This window comes from Pyrgilauda ruficollis, unplaced genomic scaffold (assembly GCF_017590135.1).
Source record: "Pyrgilauda ruficollis isolate IOZ18807 unplaced genomic scaffold, ASM1759013v1 scaffold16, whole genome shotgun sequence".
Lineage (NCBI taxonomy): Eukaryota > Metazoa > Chordata > Aves > Passeriformes > Passeridae > Pyrgilauda > Pyrgilauda ruficollis.
Window position 1 is genome coordinate 10,712,867 of NW_024514764.1, and position 20,834 is coordinate 10,733,700.

At 37.8% G+C, this 20,834-nt stretch overlaps 1 protein-coding gene across 6 annotated transcripts in view; it reads right to left on the reverse strand.

The window, feature by feature from the left end:
* RBFOX1 (RNA binding fox-1 homolog 1) overlaps positions 1-20,834 on the reverse strand; it is a 1,143,576-nt gene that overhangs the window by 54,148 nt on the left and 1,068,594 nt on the right. For 5 of the 6 annotated variants that reach the window (XM_041462423.1, XM_041462428.1, XM_041462424.1 and 2 more), the window contains one exon: positions 9,798-9,878. The exons of the other annotated variant lie outside the window; for it this stretch is intronic. In XM_041462423.1, coding sequence (XP_041318357.1) covers positions 9,798-9,878 — 81 coding nt within the window. The remainder of the gene's footprint in view (positions 1-9,797; positions 9,879-20,834) is intronic. 6 annotated transcript variants of the gene reach the window in all.

The following is a 20,834-nucleotide window of genomic DNA, read 5'->3' on the forward strand; positions in this document are numbered from 1 at the left end:
CACAAAAACCCATAAACTAAATATTTCAGTAAAAAATCATCCTACTATTTATTCCTACGTTAAATTATAGGAAGACACTTAACTGTTCAAACAAAACTTTTCATCTGCTAATCCTGAAGTAGTTTTCAGATCTAATTGATCTATTATTTCAAGACTTTGATACACTGACTTCCTTGTAATTATTTAGATGGAACTATTCTTTTTGTTTCATCTCCTGTCATGTACCAATAAACAATCCACTACTGGTTTCTCTGTAAATGGCTACCATGACACGCCATTAATTTATAACCTTCTGAGCCAAACCTTGATGCCCAAGCCTGGAAACTCTCTCACCTTCCTGCCTAAGCTTTTTCCACCTGAGGGTGGCTGGTCATTGGCACAGCTGCCCACAGGGGCTGTAGGATCTCCATCCCTGGAGATGTTCCCAAGCTGCTGGAGCGTGGTCCTGGAGAGCCTGCTCCAGGCTCTGCTGCTGGAGCAGGGGTGGACAATATGTTCTCCAGGGTTCCTTCCAACCTCAGCCACTCAGAATCGACCACTTGGTGATTCTGTGGTTATCAGAAATTCCCTTACACCTCACCCTTCTTTAACTGGATTGCATATGCAACCACCTGACATCACCCTAACACGTCAAGGGGTTTCCAAGAACAAGCAGAAGAAAAAGGAGGACATGAAGGGATACAAAGGAACAGGTAAGATGATTGAGAACTCTTTTTGTAAAGCTATGTGATGACACCAACCTACACCTTTAAGTTTAAAAGAAAGCTATAACTGGTGGTGAAATTACTTATGGTGTACTTAAAATCAAAATGAGAGTACTGCATAGCTGAAATTACAAATAGCTGAGGTACAAAGAACAGTTGGCTTTTCACAAAGGAAACAACTAAAACAGAAGGAGAAGCTCAGGAGATAAAAAAGCACCCAGGCCACAAAGGAAAAGAAACAGTAGAGATCAGAGAAGACACGTTTGATCTTAAATTAAAGAACAATCTTCAAATATAGATGATCAAAGTGATCAATATCTTGTCTGGTGTTCCCAGTTATTGGACAGCTCTAAGTTTCAAGCAAATGGAAGAAATCCCCTGAGTCTAACAAAGCACCACTTCCAAGACAAAGGAAAAAGGCCATGGTTGTGGAAAGCTGGATGAAGAGTAGAACTGCTATAAAGAGAAGACAAAATTTAGTAATTTGAATGTTTATGAAAGTCAATTATATAGTGACAAGAAATACTGTTTAGATGACACAAGGATTCCTAAAGCTCAATAGAATTATTAAACTGTAAAAAGAACGCTGTCAGAATGCATTGGGAGCAATTTAGGCAGAAAGTAATAGAGGAAAAACCCAGCTGTTAACCTAATCCAAACCATAAAGGAAAGACTGTCAAAACAAAGAATTGCACCTGCAAAGTCATACTGATACTAAAAATGTTAATTCCTAAAAAGCACTTATTATCTGTGAAATTCAGGTTGAATTTTGCTGTACACAGAACAGCTCCAAGAGCCATGATTCAATAACAAAATAGAGTGACACTAAGGTGTGCCTTTATTTGAAACCAGATCTTACAGGCTAAGCTGAAAAGCACAAAATTAAGAGTTTGCTATCTGAGAGACAAGATGATTTAAGATGTACAGTCAACACTGTGGGTCTGGTACTAAAAATGAGTGACACCAGCAGAGAGGATGCAGAGCCAGAGAAGGTGGCACCCAGGACTGTGCTCAAAGGGCTCTGATGTACAATTGCATCTCAGAACACAATGCAAGATAATACTGAATGCAATTCTCACTAATTAAATGTAATGTACATAGTAAATGGAATTACTACATGTAATTCTCAGTATTTAGCTGCATCCTGAGAAGAGGAAGTCCAAACAGTCCTCTTGCCCTAAATCACAGGTTAGTCACCAGCAGCAGAACACCAAGGGAAGGCACCTGAGCTCCCAGCTGTCCTTGGGCACACACAGATCTTATTGTTTGAACTAAAGGACAAAGATATTCTCCACAATTTACCACCTTTCCAGCTATCTCCCACTCCCCATGTGTAGGGCTGTGTATAAGTGGAAAAAAAAAAAGTCAGTGACACAATTCAGGACGTGCTTCTCTTTCCAAAATTCCTAAGCCTGCTAGTTCAGACACACTGCTCCAGCACAAAACAGACCAACAGAAGAATGAGAGTAAACAGCAAGGCCCTGAAAAACACATTTGTGGGAGTGAAGTGAAAGCCACGTTTACAGGCTTTGGACACACACAATGTATTTTAGTGATGACTTATGAATCAGTAATAATTTAAAATATGAATAGACAGGAGGTGAAATGAGAGTTATCCTGAAAATTGTTGCAGAAAAACAATGTATACTAATACAGAACACCAAAAATGCTGTAGGAAGAATTTCAGGCAACGCTACCAAAAAAAATTTTAAAAATTAAAAAGCCAACAAAAACCCAAACAAAAACCCAAAAACAAAAAAAACCAACCCGAAACCAACCAACCAAAACAAACAAACAAACAAAAAAATACTAAAAAAAACCCAAAGAGGTTCACTTTACAGTTAAAAACAGATGATACTGAAATCAATAATGTAAAGCAATGCATATGAATACAATTTTACTTATTTTTTAGATTTTGTACTATCTTTGTCTTACTTGAAAATCAGTGGTGTTGTCCTGCATCAAAGCAAGGCCTAACACAATGGGACAGAACAGAGTACAAAAACCTTCTAAAGACATTTCAACATGAGATGACGTCAACATTTCTCCACACTTCTGTACATCAGGGAGGGAATTATGGAAAGCCATTCCCTTCCTACTTACTATTGTATCCTCTTTATTTAAGCTTTCACTTGAACCCACTGTATTCAACACACAAAAGGGAAGGGCAATTGGCACATTTTCCCTGGTTTCTCCTGGGTGATTCTCTTCATAAATAAAGGCAATTAGTTCAGGAAGCACACCAAAAGATAGTTTGACCCCTAAATGTTCAATAATAAGGTTTTTGTAGCCTGGAAATCATATATGGGATTGCTCCTCTCAGATGTATGCACACTTCCCTTTGGCAGGATTTTTGTACCCTCAGTCAGGAACTGCAGCCCTGCAATGGTTAATTTGGTTAATTAACGGCCCAATCATAGCCTCTTTTGCAGGGCTGCTCTACCTGTTTCCTACGAAGCAATAAGGAGCAGACAAAACCAGCAAGGTGTAAATACAATGCACTGATATATATTTTATTGGTGATGAGCTGACTTCTCATTCCAATTTAGCTCAAGAGAAAACAGACCAATTAAAAATTTAGTTTGCAGAACCTTTCTACATTCAATTCAGAAATACTGAAGCACTGGCAAATTATTTATCCCACATGAATACTCATTTTTTAAACTCCTCCTGATCCATATTCTAATTCAAAATGGCAAGCCTGCCAAACAGTTAAATGAAGAAAAACTACAACAATGAAATCAGAGCAAATGAATCATTGATGGCATTGCAATATATGTCCATTTGTATTGAATGAGGTCAGTCACGACTGACACACAAAACCCAGATAAGGATACATGCCAGCAGCATCTACCCTTCACCTGCTTGGAGTGGCAGCAAACTGCCATCATTACAGTATAATTTTCAGGTAATTACACGAGTGCAACAGATTAAACATGACAAAATCAACAGAATCAAGGTTTCCAAATCAAATGCTTCCACTAATGATTTGGCAAAGAAGCCCACTTTGAATCACCTTCTGAAAATTTCTATTTTCCCTGTGTAATTTTCTTGGTATTGAAAATATCCCAGAACATAATAGAAATGTCAAAGGTCTTCCTTCAATCCATTAGTAACGCCACAGGAAAATAAAACCTGCAATGTCTTCACTGAAACAAGAAAGATGAAAATAGTTCTATACAGCATTTTTTAGGTGGTTTACTAATATTCCTAAGCCAAGTAACCTATTTCTAAAAGCAAGGACATACTGCATAGACAGGCTTGACTTAATTTTAATTTCTGTAGCACAATGAGTCCTCAAACACAATAAATCCTGCAGCTGGATGTGCTCTTTATAAATATAAAATGTATATTTATGACTTTCCCTGTTTATTCTATAAGCAAGATCCTGAACCATCCTCCATCTATGAATTAAAAGTAAACACCCAAAGGAAAAAAATAATCATTTTAAAACTAGGACATATGTCTGCTATATGTAAGTGCTAATATTTTCAATAGGGAAAAAAAATCCCACACCACGTAATTATTACTTGATGCTTGTGCCATAGATTTTCTTTCTCTCCTATCACATAATGAACAGAAGAGTAGGAATATTGGGTTAATTTTGGGACACTTCTAGTGTCTGCTCTGACAGAAAGAAGTATGTTTTCCTTGCTTTTAAAAAAAAACCCAAAACTTCAGCATTTAAAATACTTCCTGTCAAAAATATTACGGGACCAAAGGTTTCCAGGGAATTCTCCAAAAGAACTGCCTTCCCACCTTTCAAAAACATCTCATCTTTGCCTTGTTGTTTCCTGGTCGCTCATAAGCTAAAATCCCAGGGCAACATAGTTTATTGTTTTAATATCTGTCTGACGCAAAGCAAAAGTATTCTCTGGTGAGTGCTTATCTGTCATATGTACTTCTGTGAAAGGAATATCAAGATAAATAAGATGTTCTAGGGCATATCATGGGATTATGAGCTTGGCACGGACTGAATTCTGTTTAAAAATAGTTGAAACAATAAATAAAAAACACCATCTACACTGATATTTTGAGGATGTGAGCTTGAAGAGCATTGGGTTTTAAATATTTTAATTATACGGGGTTTATGCTATTTTAGTATGAATAGAAAATGAGCACTCAAGTCCATAAATGGGACAAACAAGATGAGAGGAAACAATATGCATAATTTAAACAGTTAAAACAATAAAATTCTATTCTAATGGTACAATGGACTGTGAACTTACTTAGTATTAATTAAACTCAGTGTAATGGCATTTTCTATATTGAAATGAATAACCAGTGATCTGGAAATTCATTTAGACCATTAGGTTAATTACAGAAACTGATGGAAGTTTTATCAGACAATTACAATTAAAGAACACGAACAATGTGGGACAGATTTATAAGCATTTGTACCACCTCAATCATTTTTGCTGAATTCCACCACCACTTCTTCCAAAACTGTAATCAATATATCAATTAAAAAATGGGCCATCAACTTCATTTGCCCTTGAGTATGATAAGATAAAATGAATTAATATCGGATTTTGCATTTTCATATTTTTCTTCTTTTAATTCTATCATTTGTCTGCAGTATGAAAGATTTATTCGGGAGCTGATAAGCAGGCTTACTGAAGATGAAACAACTCTAACATTTAGGAAATCGAAGCCAAAATTGACTTCAGTTTAAAATGTACTCATTGAAGTCAAGGCAAAATTCTCTTTTATAGGCATGCTAAATATTTGGGAAATTGAGATGTTCATCTGCACATCATTCTGAGCAAAAGCATGAAGAAATTTAAAATATGTTACCATACATGTGAGCTAGCCATGTAGCTAATAGTGAACCATCCCTTCAATGTATGCTCAGAAAAATCCACTAGTAGCTACACACTCAATAAATCAAGTATCTTAATGCTTCTTTGGAGCTAAAATAAAGTCTAGAAGTTTCAGAGACCAAAATGCTGATTTAGAGAGTAAAAAATATTTAGCTTCCTTTGACCTTCTCTTTAAATTTTAAATTCCCTATCTCTCCCATTGCCCTCCACAGGGCCTGGGTAGGCACAACTGGACATTCCTGAGGGATGGGATGGACAGCTGGATGGGATGGACAGCTGGATGGGATGGACAGCAAGGGCTGGGTGAGCCCAGGAGGGCTGGGAGAGCCCAGGAGGGCTGGGAGCCAGTCCAGAGCACAAGGATTTCTACTGGAAATGCATCTCCCCTTCCATGTCCTGCCACAAAGAACAGGGACATAATTAGGAGACAGAGCCAAGCACATGCTGGGAAGAAGAGGGACAATAAATATGACTTGCAACCAGAGAGGTTTCCACTGCCAGGACTTTCAGTCATTGGAACAGATGACCCCCTGAAATTGCGCAGTCTCCATCCTTAGAGGTGTTCTGGTCCAACCAGGTTCTTCCAACCTGAACAACTTCACAATTCTACAACTTTGCATCTTCCTTCTTGCCCATGCTTTGGCTCTCATGAGCTCCTACTTCATTCACATTTTCAGGCACTTCTACATTACAGAAAAATTGGGGAAAATATGCAGAAAACGGTTTTTAAAAGCTCTTGCAATAAATTCAGATTTGTATTTTTGCCTTTTTGAACCATACATACCCAGCTATGTTACTGTCCTTTGCAGAACAGTGATACAGACATTCAGGGACAGAATTTTTTTTTCTTCTTTTGAATCTTCCTTTTGTCCAGCAGGGTCTTAATTTTCTCATGGATCCTACTCATGTGTGGCTTCAATTTGGAAAAGTTCCAAAACTATCCTTGACACATTTCTTATTTACCAGTAGATACAAATTCCTTCAGGATTTTAAAATGCCTTGTGGAAGTAACTATTCTAAAGAAGTGAGGGCAAAAAGAGACTGTCAGTTCTGAGCAGCCAAACTGTTTCATTTCTTTTCAGGGAGGTATCCTGGGCTTCTAGGAAGATTCCAGTGAGTGCTGACTCATTGGGATTTGGTGAACTCCAATCATTCCTGGCTGGATAGAACTCCTTTCAATACTTGTCTGCCTTCTGAATTACAGCAATGATGAAGGATTTAGCTGAAATCTGTTCCGTCAGTTCTGCCCTGGAGATGCCAGCCCTGTGGACAACAGCAACCAAGGTTTCCTGCCTGGATTTCCTGGTCATGGTTGTCACAGGACCTGTCCCACCCAGGGATGGGAACACACTGGCATGCTGAAACTCTGCTTTCTACATAAAAAAATTATCTATTCCAACAATAGGTGTGCAAATCAAAAACTGATCCAGGTCCCATCTTCTCCTTCAGCATAAGAGAACAGATGAGGCATGAGAGACTATTGCTGCTGATTTGTTCCACTGCTTGCAGAAGAAACAGCTCATTTCTTTCTGTATTATGTGAAGGGCCAGAAGTGATGGAAGGAAGCAGAGCCGTGTTTCCATCTCCTGACATATTCAGAGGTGTAACTAATCATTGTGCTGGGAAATGTATAGTGTGATACATAAAATATATCCTGGAGAAATAAAATATCAGAAGGGAAAGAGCAGCTCCAAGAATTGCAGTCTGCTTTCTGGAGAGCCAGTGGGTGAAAGTGCTCCGAGCCATCAGGGGCTACCAGTGGCCAGTACACTTACAAACCAAGAAGTTCAGTGAGAAACCAAGCTAGCCAAATTAAGAAAAACACATCTTCCAACCATGTTCCAGTCCTTCATGCCTTATAACTCAGGAGCAAAAGATGAACAGTCAAGTTAGACAATACTTTGAAAAATGGGGCCTATCCCCTTCCAAATATCTGAAAACTCCTAAATGCCATTAGCACTCTGTGAAATTCAAGTATCTTAGATGGCTTTAGAAAAATCCCAGCAGACTCTTTCCCTTCTGTTAAAACAATTACAAATTGAAAACCTCTTAATTCTTACATTGTAAGTGGTTATAAAATATCACAGTTACAATATCTGCAGTAACAGAATAAACGATTAACAAATTATTCAAAAAGGAAGGCTGCAATATTGTTGTCTACATGGAATGATAATAGTACAAGTATTCATCTCCTAGACACTAATGTTGACTTATCAGTTATAATTTCAATATTACAAATGTGCACAAAAATGGAATATAGAAGATCTTTAAACTAATAAAAGAAATGAGACGAAAGTCAGCCTTCATTTCTATTCACTTCTAGTGGAATTTCCTATAGAAATGAAGCTATTTTACATCTTTATTGAAAGTTTTGTAATAAGGAGGAATAAAAACCTAATTACAATATGCAGTAATTGTAGTAATTTTGTGTTATTAGGAGTTGTGACCCTGTAGGGGAAATTGCATTTTGGCAAGAGGAAATTCTATACATAATAAAGGAAAAAATCATGACTTGCCGTCACACAGATTCAACAAAAGTCTAATAATTTCTACTGCAAGGGCTACCAGCAATGCCTGTTATGAAACTGTGTATTACACATTGCCCAGTGGGAGACAGATAGGCAAAGCTTGTTTATTTATGTATTTGGCATAACTGAAAACAAACAGGTGTTTGTTAGGATATCATTAGTCAAGAAGCACCACTGCAAAATAAGATTTTTCAACAGGACTGACTCAGGAGACATAATGGATACAGTGAACTCCAGAGCTCAGCTTGCTCACAGTGTCTCTTTGGGGAATCAGTATTAGTGGAAATATCATCTGATGGAAACAGCAATCCCAGCAATAAAATTCCTGGGGTACAACTCAGTGAGACAATAGGAGCAACAGGGTAAACTTATGAAAAGCTTTCAAAGAAGACCAATTTTCAGAAAATTATAACAAACACTGCCCCCTCTTCTCTAAAGGAAGCTCCTAATAGTGAGATAAGTGAAATGTTTGGATCATTTTCCAGGAAAAAGACCGTCAGTCAAAAAGAAGGAGTGCACTAAAAATGTCCAAAAGGGAGCATTAATTTAAACTGTAACCATTTCATATGTCTGTGTTACTACAAGAAGTAAAAAATCCCCACTGCTAGAGGAAGGTGACATATTAGAAAATATTCTTGGAGCACCTGGAAGAAAATGCAGACTTAACTGACAATTTAATTTGCAATTGAAAACACTTGATGCATTTGGTTAGTTCACTATGCATTTGTAGGCTCCAGACTCCTCATTTAAAGGGGATCCCATATGAATCCAGGAAAAGCAGCAGCTCTAGGGATGCCATTGATAATGTTTGACATAAAAGAATTACATGACTGTAGAGATGATCACTATGGAGCTCTTTTGTCCTAATTCCTGGATTTAATTTAAAAAATAATTATTTCGGTAGTCTAGATAAGCTCTAAGAGAATAGAATTGCATTCTGGACTGAATACAATCTGTACAAGGAGCATAATAATGATAATGCTGTTAAATCAGATCATGTGTTTTCTTTACAAAGAACACAGAGCCAGGGCTGCTGCAAGCAGCAGTTACTGCTCCAGCATTCAGCTCCAGGTTTCTCACCCCACTAGAGGCCACAATGAGCATCAGTGGTACCACCTATCCAGTCCAAAACACTCTCAAAAGAGGTTTCTGCTCAGAATTTCAGAGAACACATCTCTACTTCAATGTTTTGTACAGAAAAATGGCTGATGGCAGCATCCATCATGTCAGCTTGTCTCTGTTCTTTTTACTGGGGCAGTTTTTTATGGCTCAAAATAACACCTTTCATACAGGCTGTTCCTTTTGTAAAAAAGGACTTCATACCTAATTCCTGACCCAATCAAATGGTGGCATGGTAACAGATGTTTTGTGCATTAAAACACAGCTTTGAGCAGGACAGAAGAAACACAACATCTACTACACAAAATGCATGGCACACAACAGTACTGGATTGCAAAAATTGTCACTGTTATCGTAGAACTTTTGACCATTTCTACACAATATTGCAATATAGGCAATTTATTTTCCTTTTTTTCTTTTTTTTTAATAAAATGTAATTTGAGAATAAAGATGCAACTGAAAACACTGAATTATCTGTTGACATGACTTACATATGTTGATAAACACCACATTTACCTTAACAAGAGCTGTTGGGAAAGTTGACATTTTTAGGGGGCTTAATTCACATTAATGTGCTTTTGTCACAAAAACAGAACAAGAAACGAGCCATAACACTAGCTTACTTGTGGATGTGTATACTAGTGAACTGGGGGCACTGTACACGGGAGATCCCTCCTGGTTTGCCTGGCACAGCAGCACCCTGCCTACAAGAAAGAGAGAGAGAGTGGTATCTGGTTTTGGAACACTTCAACTAAACCTCAGTTTTCACCCCAAAACACAAATCAAGTCACAACCGGCGCGGCGCACTGAACCGGGGGCGCTTTTTGCCCTTTGATTTCGAAGCAGCAAGAGCCCAAACAAACCCAGTTTGACATTGGAAAAGCAGAACACAGACACGCCCCGAGCGCCAACGCCGCCGCTATCCCGCGGGCACCGCTGCTCTCTCTCCCTGTCGCCCTGCTTCTCCCAAAACTGCTGCCCCAAACCACCCTGCCCACCCTGCCCCTCAGCCCCCTGGCTGGAATGAGGCTCCTGGAGCCAACACAGCAGGAAAACCACGTGCAGCATTCCCAACATCGACACCAGGCCAGGAATGACCTGGGTTCCATCGCTCCCATTGTCACTGAGTGATCGCTGGCACATCTACATTCAGCAGTTTTTGCTAAGAATGCACACATATTGTTGTGCAAATATATTATTTTCCAGTAAATAAGCTGGGTTGAGGATTAAGAACAAAATCAGATAAAACAAAACTTTCTTTTCCCCAAGGAATAAAAGTAAAAAAATAACAAATCCATTTAAACCAACACTTTTTCAATGCTCATTTTGAACAAATGACACAAGTTTAAGGTTATTTCCTTCTTTTCTTTTAAATGAACTTAAATAAAACATGTCAGGTTTTCTTAAAATTGTACTTTAGCAGTCTTAGCTGAATAGAGATTGATCAGAGTACATTGAACATTGCACTTTCAAACTAGGAAAAAAACTTTTTCACTTCTGGAATAAAATCCACCAAGAAAAGTGGGATATGAGACATCTGGTTTTGCAGATATATGTGCATATATCTGTATACACACACACACATACACTGACATGCCTCAAGCTGTCAGGATTTGTGCATCAGACAATTCCAACCCATCAAATCTTTCTGGAGATTTGTGAAACTTTAGACATTGTGCATTGACACGCAATGGATTGCAGTGAGTTGAGTCCAATGTGTTTGGAAGGACAGGATTAAGTACAAATGATAGGCATATTTTCCACAGTATTACAGGAGAAATTCTCAACTTCCATTCAGTGGGCCAGAGTTCTCTCAAAATATATTTTAAAAAAATTTCTGCCATTAACCATTTCTTTGTTTGCTGCTTGCAGCTGTCACTTGAAGGAGAAATATTGGAAATACTGAAGAGTAATTAAATAATTCTTGTAATTATGCAGTTTAACTAAGACTGTGACTACTGGAAATCTCATTAATTACTATGCTTCTAACCTTCCCAGACAATAGCACACCCTTAACTAACAGGATTTGGAGATGCCTGCTTTTTTCCAGCCATCCACAACTAATATATAAGATAAAACATAAGACAAGCTCATTTTCCCCCTTACTTTAAGACAACACATCGTTGACTGTAGTGATATCTCTCTCAGCCTTCAGCCCTTATGTGGAAGATGGCAAATGAACATGCAGCTATTGAGATCCTTACTACAAGCAGGATTTTTAGGTTAAAGATAAAACAAATAAATAAGTAGGCCCTATCCACACACTTGTTCGACGCCAGGAACGGAGACATCGGAATATGGGAGAATTTAACACCACAGATGCTTCAAAACCTGAGCTACTGCAGAAGCCTGCAAATGAAAGTGATCTGAAGACCCAGAGGCACTGATCCAGCTGAGAGAAACACATGAGGAAAAGCACTTATTTCCATTAGGCTTTAAGAATAACTGTAATGACTTCAACTATGTCTAGAAAACAGAGCAAAATATTTTTACAAGTCAAAGGTTACAATTTATTTACATTATTCACCATAAATCCTAGATAACACTTGGCTTCCTACATGCTCCACAGGTATTTTCCTACTCTTTGTAGCTAATAATCTTATATTTTTTTCTGATTTCAGCTCATACAAATCCTATTTTGCCTACTCCAGTCATCTAATTTCTAATTAAAGTACTTCAAAACAGATGCTTTTTTCATCTCTGCTACTAGAGTGTATTTAATTTCTTGCACAGAGCCTTCTAATTATATTTTGACAATCTGTCTTTGAATTTGTACATAATATTAATACTGATAACTAAAACATTATTATTAGATTTTGTTAGAAAAAAAATATGGAACTTTTTAATCTACTTTAGTAAAAAAAGATAATTTCTTCTGCATCTCATTTTGGTATTAAAAGTATTTCAATAGCAATTCATATAACTGAGGGAAGACTGAATTATTTACAATAAGATCTTGGATAAACCTCATAACACAGAAACAATCTATAAATTCCTCAATGTCAAAAAAAAGAAAAAAAATTTCCTCCAGAACACTAAATTCTAGCGTGATGGAATAAAATTTTGGGGGTTTTTTTTGTTTGTTTTTTTTACAAAAGAGGATTTTAATATAAAGTTGTGAGGAGCAGTGGCAGAGGGGACACTGAGGGGACCAGCCTGGGGGCAGGGGCATTGCAGAGACCCTGGAATGCTGCCCAGCAGCACGGACAAAACCAGATGTCCCAAGATCAAAGACCATTCCCACTCATCCTTCTCTTCCTCCACTGTTTGCTCCTCCAGCCCATGATTAAGAACATGCTGTTTGATGAGGTCCTTTGCTGAAGCACCACAGTTATTTTGAGAAATAATTACTCTAAAAATATGCAGGACTGTGGAAAAAAGTGATGTGCAGTCATTAATATTTTTAGAATACTTAAAATTCAGTTCCCAGTGGTTTCAAGATCTCTGACTAAATGCATTTCCCCTCATTTTTTTAATACTTTCAAAAATAAGTGTTTTGTGTACAGTTATTTACATGATGCAGATAAACTAATCTACGGAAATATCAAGGTACTCGTGGTGCTGCAGAGTACTCACTGCCTCATGTAAAACAGCTCAAAAAGTCACAGTATTTCTCCAATCCTCAAAGAGCCAAGAAGTAAGATCAAGGATCAACATGTGGACTCACCCACTAAATGATAAAGGATTTTTAAACCCCTGCTGTTAAAAATAACTTTTAACTGGAACCACTGTGTAGCCAGCACTACAGGAAGCTGAGAAATACAAATCTGCAATTAGTTGAAGAGAATTTACACAAGTAGCTGGAATGTGTCATGGTATTGTTTGAGGAAGTATAAATTTAAATAACATTTTCTGCAGAAAAAAACCATATATCATTAACTGAAATCATGCTGTTGGTGTAAAATTAGCAATGGTGCAAGGCCTCAGTTATGGGCCCAGCTCTCTCCTGCCACAGGAAGCAGATTAAACTTCTAGAAAGCTTTCCTGGCAATGGTTTAAAGTTTCTATACTATTGCACAGCACCTGAGCCTACAATGCACCACCTCACCGTACACAGGGCATGAGTACCTCGGCTCATGGACCAAAAGTTTCCAATTTTCAGTGCTGGCATTTATTCTCCAAGAATTTTGGGGGGAATTACAAAAAAAGAAGAGGACAGACGTTCTTATTGGGGGTTTGCCCTGGGTCACAACAAAGGGAGACACGGGGGGCAATGTTCTTCTCACTCCAGGAATCCCAAGGAAGCACAGCTTCACAGAAAGCTCTTGGGAGAGCTGGGAAGTATTGGATTTGTGGGGTGCCCCAGTGAAGGAAGGGATGGTGGAAGAAGGGATGACTCCATGTTCTCAGAAGGCTAATTTATTATTTATGATACTATATTATATTTAAGAATACTAAACTAAACTATACTAAAGAATACAGAAAAGATACTTACAGAAGGCTGAAAAGATAATAATGAAACTCGTGACTCTCTCCAGAGCCCTGACACAGCTTGGCACTGATCGGCCAAAGAGCCAAAATAACTCACAGCAGAACCCAATGAAACAATCACCTGTGGGTGAACAATCTCCAAACACATTCCACAGGTGAGCACAACACAGGAGAAGCAAATGAGATAAGAATTGTTTTCCTTTTCTCTGAGGCTTCTCAGCTTCCCAGGAGAAAAATCCTGGGCGAAGGGATTTTTCAGAAAAGATGAATGTGACAGGGGAGGGACAGCAGTGCCGAGTTCTCACAGCATCCAGCTGCTGCCTCCACAATGAGGGGAAGCACAGAAGCATTTCCAGTGGCAGGAATTAACCAACTCAATGTCCAGGGCTGGGCTGCACTGGGGTTTAGTGCACAGGTGGCTAAAATGAGCGTCTGCAATACAGGAACTAAGTAACTTACTACACACAAGGCGATTTAGTGATGATTCCATTACTCTAATCCATTGTACTCTCAGCTTTCCAGGTAAATCAGCTGCTCTTTACACATATTTTTTCTATTTTATTACCAAAAGGAGCTTCTTACTGCCTCTCACAACTAAGTACCAGTTCATCCATTCTTTAATACTATTTACAAACAAAGAAATCCAAACAAAGCCACAGGAAAAAGTGATTGAAAAACGAAGCTATTTGAGTCTCATTTTGCCTACATTATTATAAACTGTTATTTTGAGAGCCTAATCTAAATCTAAATCTAAAAAAATCCCCATTCTTTATTGAATTCAGTGATTGTTTTTTCATTTTCTTTTCCTCCCAGATTGGCTGGACAATACCAAGTTCTCCCTGAGTCAGTTCTGATCATTCTGATCACTCTTTTCCCTTGTGCCTCTTGCAACAGCTATTATTCCTAAACACTTTGGTGTTTGGCTCAAGTCATGAAGAAAACTGTAAAGCTGCACCTCTCATGAACAAATCAGGAGATTTGCAAGAGTATCAAGGATTCTCATAAGCAATCTATGTCCTCTCCCGGTTTGCTGTTCTAAAAGTGTAATTTAATATTGGCATTTTCAGACAGAAATAGCACTATTTTTACTGGTCTGAAATATTGTTCTGTGATGGATTTATTTCAAAATGTCTCACAGAAATGGATCAGAAACACCCAATAAAAGGCTCCTGTTGTGCAGTAATAGTGTATGTTAGCTTCCATTGTCCCTTCTGACTAGGGAATTTAAAAAGAGCCTCTACAGCCTCTCTCCTGAATACATAATAGTAGTTAAGTGCTCTCTTAGCCCTTCAATATCAATAGTCAACTACACAGACTTAGCATGCTTTTAAATATGCTGTTAATTCAAAAAGAAGTGCTCTTTGAGGGCTTTCAGTTATCTGGGATCTCTATAAATTGAATAATAGCCTTCAGATTTTAACACAAACACTCTTAGATGGTTGTGTTGATACACTGGATTGTTTCATCCATTATTAACAAGGAATAAAGTAGCATAACCCCAAATCCCATGCCTCCTTTCTTCCAATATGTTAAAAATACAAACAAAACCACTGTTTAATCCCACCAAAGTTTATATACAGCTTCACTTAAACAAGAGGGTAGGGAGGAGAATCTAAAATAGTTGATGTCTAAAGTTGATTTTCCTAAATCCAAACCCCTTCTGACAGAAAACCTGAAATACATTCAATTATTGAACAGCCTGGGTGTGCTTGCTGCTGGTAATGAGAATTTGTGCTCTATACATACATTTATTCAGTAAGTCCCTGACTCACATATAACCTGATACACATTGTTTAAAATAGAGGGAGGAGAAAAAAATAAACCACACCAAAAAACAGGCAGTGAAGGTATGCATCTCTGAGACATTTCCTGGGACATCTCCACCCAAAAATTCTATTGAAGATGTTGATTTTCCTTTCCATCGCTTTTTTAAGCATAGTGGACATTTCTTTATTATCACCCCTCTTAGAGTGTCCCCAAAACACCCAATGAACTGTGGCACTGATTCAGGGAACAGCAATGAATGTTACAGCAAACATCATTTGTAAGCCACCCTTCCAATTATTCTTTGCTGCCCATATCATCCATTTCCCAGCTTGTGGGAAACAGCCCTCTCTCCCCAGCTATTCCTGTGCAGTATCCAGGATGCTGACACAAACTGGGACTGGAATGTGTCAATATAATGCAAGTAAAAATCAGAGAAGCAACAGTTTGCAGCTCTGGTGTGAGATAATCCCCCCTAACTCCCCTTCTCCCCACCTCTTCCCTCTGTAGGATACAAAACTCATCCCACAGTAACAGGGATCTCTCTTCCTCCTCCTCCTGCCTGGTTAAAAACACCCTGTGTGACTGACTTGCTTCTAATTTAATTAACAAGCCAGCCTTCCCATAGACTGGCTGCACTGCAGGAACAATTCATGTAATGTTTCCATTCACAAAGTAAAGCAATTCCAGTAACCTGCCCTTCCCAAAATACTTTTAAAATGATTAATCAGCCACAGGCATCCCTTGTCTGATAACTAATCTGAAATTAAATTGCACAAACTTAACTAGTGCTTGTACTAAAATCTGCACCATGCTTAGAGTTTATCTGTGCTCCTTAATAAACTTAATTATTGGCATCCAACTGTAAATCCTGTCACCAGAAAAGTCTAAAAACTGGACATGCATTATGTAGTCATGAAAAAAAAAAAAAAAAAGAGTGGTACCATCAGGATTTCCTGCAAAATTCATTTACTGTAAGATGTCTCCCTACAACCTCAGGTGACATAAACTCTGTGACATTCAGTGCCACTATTTTATACTGGACATGCATCCCAATGAAATTGTTCAGGATCTTTCCAAAACCAAGTCTTTATTCCTCATCTTTCTAGGTCCTCTAGCAGACACAGCAGGTAAGCAGGTAAATGATGGCTGTTCTTGGTTCACTTGTAACTTTAAGAAAAAACATGAAAGAAATCCCAAGTATAAACTTCTGAAGTAAACTCTGATCTGGAATTATACCCTTCCTCAAAGGAGATACTTGAGAATATACAAAATGCACTCATGTTCTACTGATAGCTAAAATGGATTGCATTCATACATCTGCCTGTTGAACAAAGATTGCAATAGGAAAAGAATCACAGAATAGATGAAACTGGAGCCTTTCTGCCCAAACACAAACACTGCCGTTTCAACATGGCCCTGAAGGGATTACAAGTGGATGTGTTTATGCTTTATCCTCTCATATTGTGTCAAGACACTATTTTCTGTGTAAATTACCTATTTCAGTAAATCTATAAAACATAGATGCAAATCTAATGCAATTAGATGCAGAGATGCAAATTACTAATCCCTCAGTTCTCCTTGCTTACACCAGCGCATGCTGGTTCTGACTTATAAATAAAATTATATTCTGAATGACAAACTGAGAATAAAAAAGACCAAAAATTGAATCATCATGCATAATCCTAGCTTTAGCTAGTCTATTTCTTTCCTAGCCCAGACAGGTTCCAGAATTTCAGGAGCATAAAAAACCATTACAAAAATGGTAATGCAATGTTTCCAAAGTTTCCAAAGCACTCACTTTTACTAGAAGCAATTCTATGCTTGCAGATTTCCAAAGAAAATCTGAGAGCACCAAACCAACAGAGCTTGTAAAGCTTGTAAAGCACAGCCCTCTCTCAGCTACCTCCACAATGAACAAATGAATGAAAACTGTATTTTGAAAGTTACTCTCAATAAGCATTATGAAATGCAATTACAGTGCATATTGGGGATCTTGTCCTCCAATGTCCAAAATGGGAAAAAAATGCGTAAGAAGGAAGAGAAAACATTAGCAATATGTTTGGAATACAATGAACCATTATCTTAAACTGCTTTAGCATTAATTTACAGATGTAATCAAGGTTTAACACAGAGTAGAGTTGTTTTCCATTCCACTTAACTGTATTAACTTTACATTTAATATATTACTTTATTACTTTACGTTTCAGAATAGTTTGTCTGCCTGACTGTCCATCCTAACACATGGATCTTCCTAACTTGGTTATTCTTCTAATCAGAGGAATTTATTCCTCCACATAACTGTTACAATTTATCTAGCATCGCCAATATCCCACCCAGTTCTGAACAAACAAACGTTTTAGTGATGACCTTGCAGTTTGTCTTAAATTTTCCTCTGAGAGATCCTTAAGCCGGTGCTTTTTACATCTCTCCATGGCTGGTGCTTGGCTTACAGCCTCAGTTTTATTCTAAAAATGCATTTTGCTGCCTTAGTTCAGGCCCAGGCAGTGCACACCCCGGCTCACCCCTGTTGCCCAGGTAATTGTTGAGACAGCAGCAGTAGCTCTAAAACAGCTAGATTTATATCCAGCCTCAAAACCTACACCATACACGGTCTGGAGAGGCTGTCACCTCAGTTATTTAACTCCTTTTAGGTCTCTCACTAGCCAGGAAGCCATAGAACACATTTTCACTAAGCACCAGAATGATGGAAGAGAAGCCCAGGGATAATTTTTCTTTAAAGATTTTCTCTGTGAGTAAGGAACAGTGCTTAACTTCTTTTAGCCCTTTAAAATTTGGTCAGTTATATCCACAATAAGAACATCTGAACTAACACAAGAACTCAGAAACAACACAATGACAAAGAAGGGACAGTACAGCTCCTGCTTGCTCAGAAGGCTTTCTCTGGGGTTAAGTAATATCTAAAAACCAAGGAAACCTACTATGTGAACTCAGGAGAAACATGGAAACATGGCCACCATGATCAAGACCTACATTTCAGCAAGATTTTGCCGTCAAGCAGAGATCCAACTACCCACCCCCATACACATTCTTTCCCCTATTTTGAAAGCACTCCACCTTTCAGCAAATACAGATTTTACTGATTCTGTTTGTGAACAAATCCATCATAACCCAGTATCAAATGGCTCCTCATACTAGACTGGGATCAAAATTCACAAACTTTCCAGTGAAGAAGCAAAAACTCCCTTCTTAACAGTGTCCTACCTTCTGGCATGAAGCCATACCTACAGTTGAAGATTTATAATTAAATAATTAAATCTATGGAATTTCTTCCGGAGATCACATAGAAGAGCATCAAATGCTGAGTATATCCTGTGTGATATAAATCCAAGAGAAACACCTTCAAAAGGGTAACACTGACAGTATACCTGTGGTCACCTCTATAAAATGTGCAGACTTCAAATCAATGGTGAGTATAGGTAGATTGATCCTGTTCCAGATTTAAATATATAACCAATTGACTAAATTAATGTTTATAAAAATAAATCATTGGCATTAGATTTGAATAAGCCTTGTTTAGTTTCCATGAGGGTATACATTTTAATGAAGAACTCATTATAATGTAGCATAAGGCGTAATTAATTCTGGATTATTATTATTTATTTATTTTAGTAAATAGCTAGTGCAGATGCTAAATTCCATTTTTCTACTGACTTTATTCATCTTTCCTAAAACAGGATTTCCTCTATAATGGCCTGTAAAAGCTCCACAGAGTTTTAGAAATGCATTAGCTGTCATCAGTGTTGTTGATCTACCTAGGAACTCCTCATTTGTATGATGGTACTTTTAACATGATGATTTTTCAAACAACACTTGCAGCTGTGTGTTATACTTTGTAAAGGAACATCTAAATATCACAGGTGGAATATTAAAAAATAATTATTTGACTGTAGTTAGAAAACTATTTAAGCTGCTTATCTAACACTACTGCAAATATGTTTCTTTAGAAAAATCTGCTTAGTCAATAGCAAAGTTTGAATCCAAGTGTATGTAATCAAATGGTAAAATGAGTAAATCTAACGAGTGATAGAGAGCTCTTAGAAAAAAATCTGCTTTAGAGATACCACAGAGTGAACTTTTACCCCAGGATTAGAATGCTGTGCAAGCATATAATTCAGCTTCCCAAACTCCAAACATTGAGAAGTGTTTCTAGGGTATTTGCTGAGCTTATGCAAGACTCATTTAAATTCAAAGAGAAACACTAGAAAGATGAAATGAATCCCAGGTGCTCTTACACTCCAGAAATAGATGCTTTAAGACATGAACAAAGAGAATTAGTATTAGCAAGTGTACAGGAATCCTCTCTTCCCCTGGATTCATCTTACTTAAGGGCATGGTTTTATATATATTGCTATGGTAGTTCTTTACTTCTAATTATATATAACATTCTATTCCAGACCTTTGAACAAATTTTTGAAAGAAAGTTTGTTACAAAATCTTATTGTTGGTGGATACTGCTGACTTCCAAATGCCAAAAAGACCTGGCCAGCTAAAACTTCTCTGTCTTCTGAGTGCTTATACAAGAGTTAAAAATGCAGAAACTCTTCCCCTCTCTTTCATTTTGAGTGATGGGGAAAATTTTGCCAGTGTTTGTGGAATAACTGCCCAAGGAACTGGGTGCTTACAATAGTCTTCACTGGGTTAAGGCTATTTATGAAGTGAATACAACTACTCAACTATGTGGGACAACTTGAAAGCATCTCCTGAAACCCCTAGAAGTCAACAAAACTCAGGAAGAATAATAGTGCCTTAAGTAAAACAAGGATGGGATCTTCTGCTGTCCACTCAGCTGTGCTCTAGTTGTTCTTCACCTCTAATCTTCAGTCCTTTCTTTCTCCACTGTCAACTTAAATCTTGACATTTCTGAAATATTGTTTTTGGTTATGACCAGAAAAAAAGATCTTCTCATGTGAGTTACTGTGAATTTTCCTGTTCTCTGAAAGAGTATTCACTAGATTTCCAGGTCATTTCTGTAACATCTTTTTCCCCACCTTGCATTTGGGAGCTGCCAAAAAGGAGCCTCTCCAACAGGTATAACAAAGCTGTTTTCTGGCAGGAATAAAAAGTCTTTTAAAGTGGCCTTACTGTGTCTCAAGCTACCTGCTGTACAGGACTGATCTGCTGTAGTAACACAGGTGCAACAATATTCTATATTTCAATAAGGAGAGTGCAAGAGATTGCTCAAAAATTCATTGTTCCAAAACCCAAAAGAGAAAAACAAAAAGATCTGCAATAACTGAAAGGAACAACATGGAGCTCGGCTGTCAGAATGCCTGAGGCAGAAAGAAAGGTTTGGTATTACAGATAAAATATACACTATATAAAAATAAGCAGGTGAAAATGATATTATAACAAACTGCAGAAACAAAGAAAGTACCAGAGCATACCTAGTAAAGAAACCCAGCTGCAAATCTGTATTTTCCCAGCCATAAATGAGCGTATGG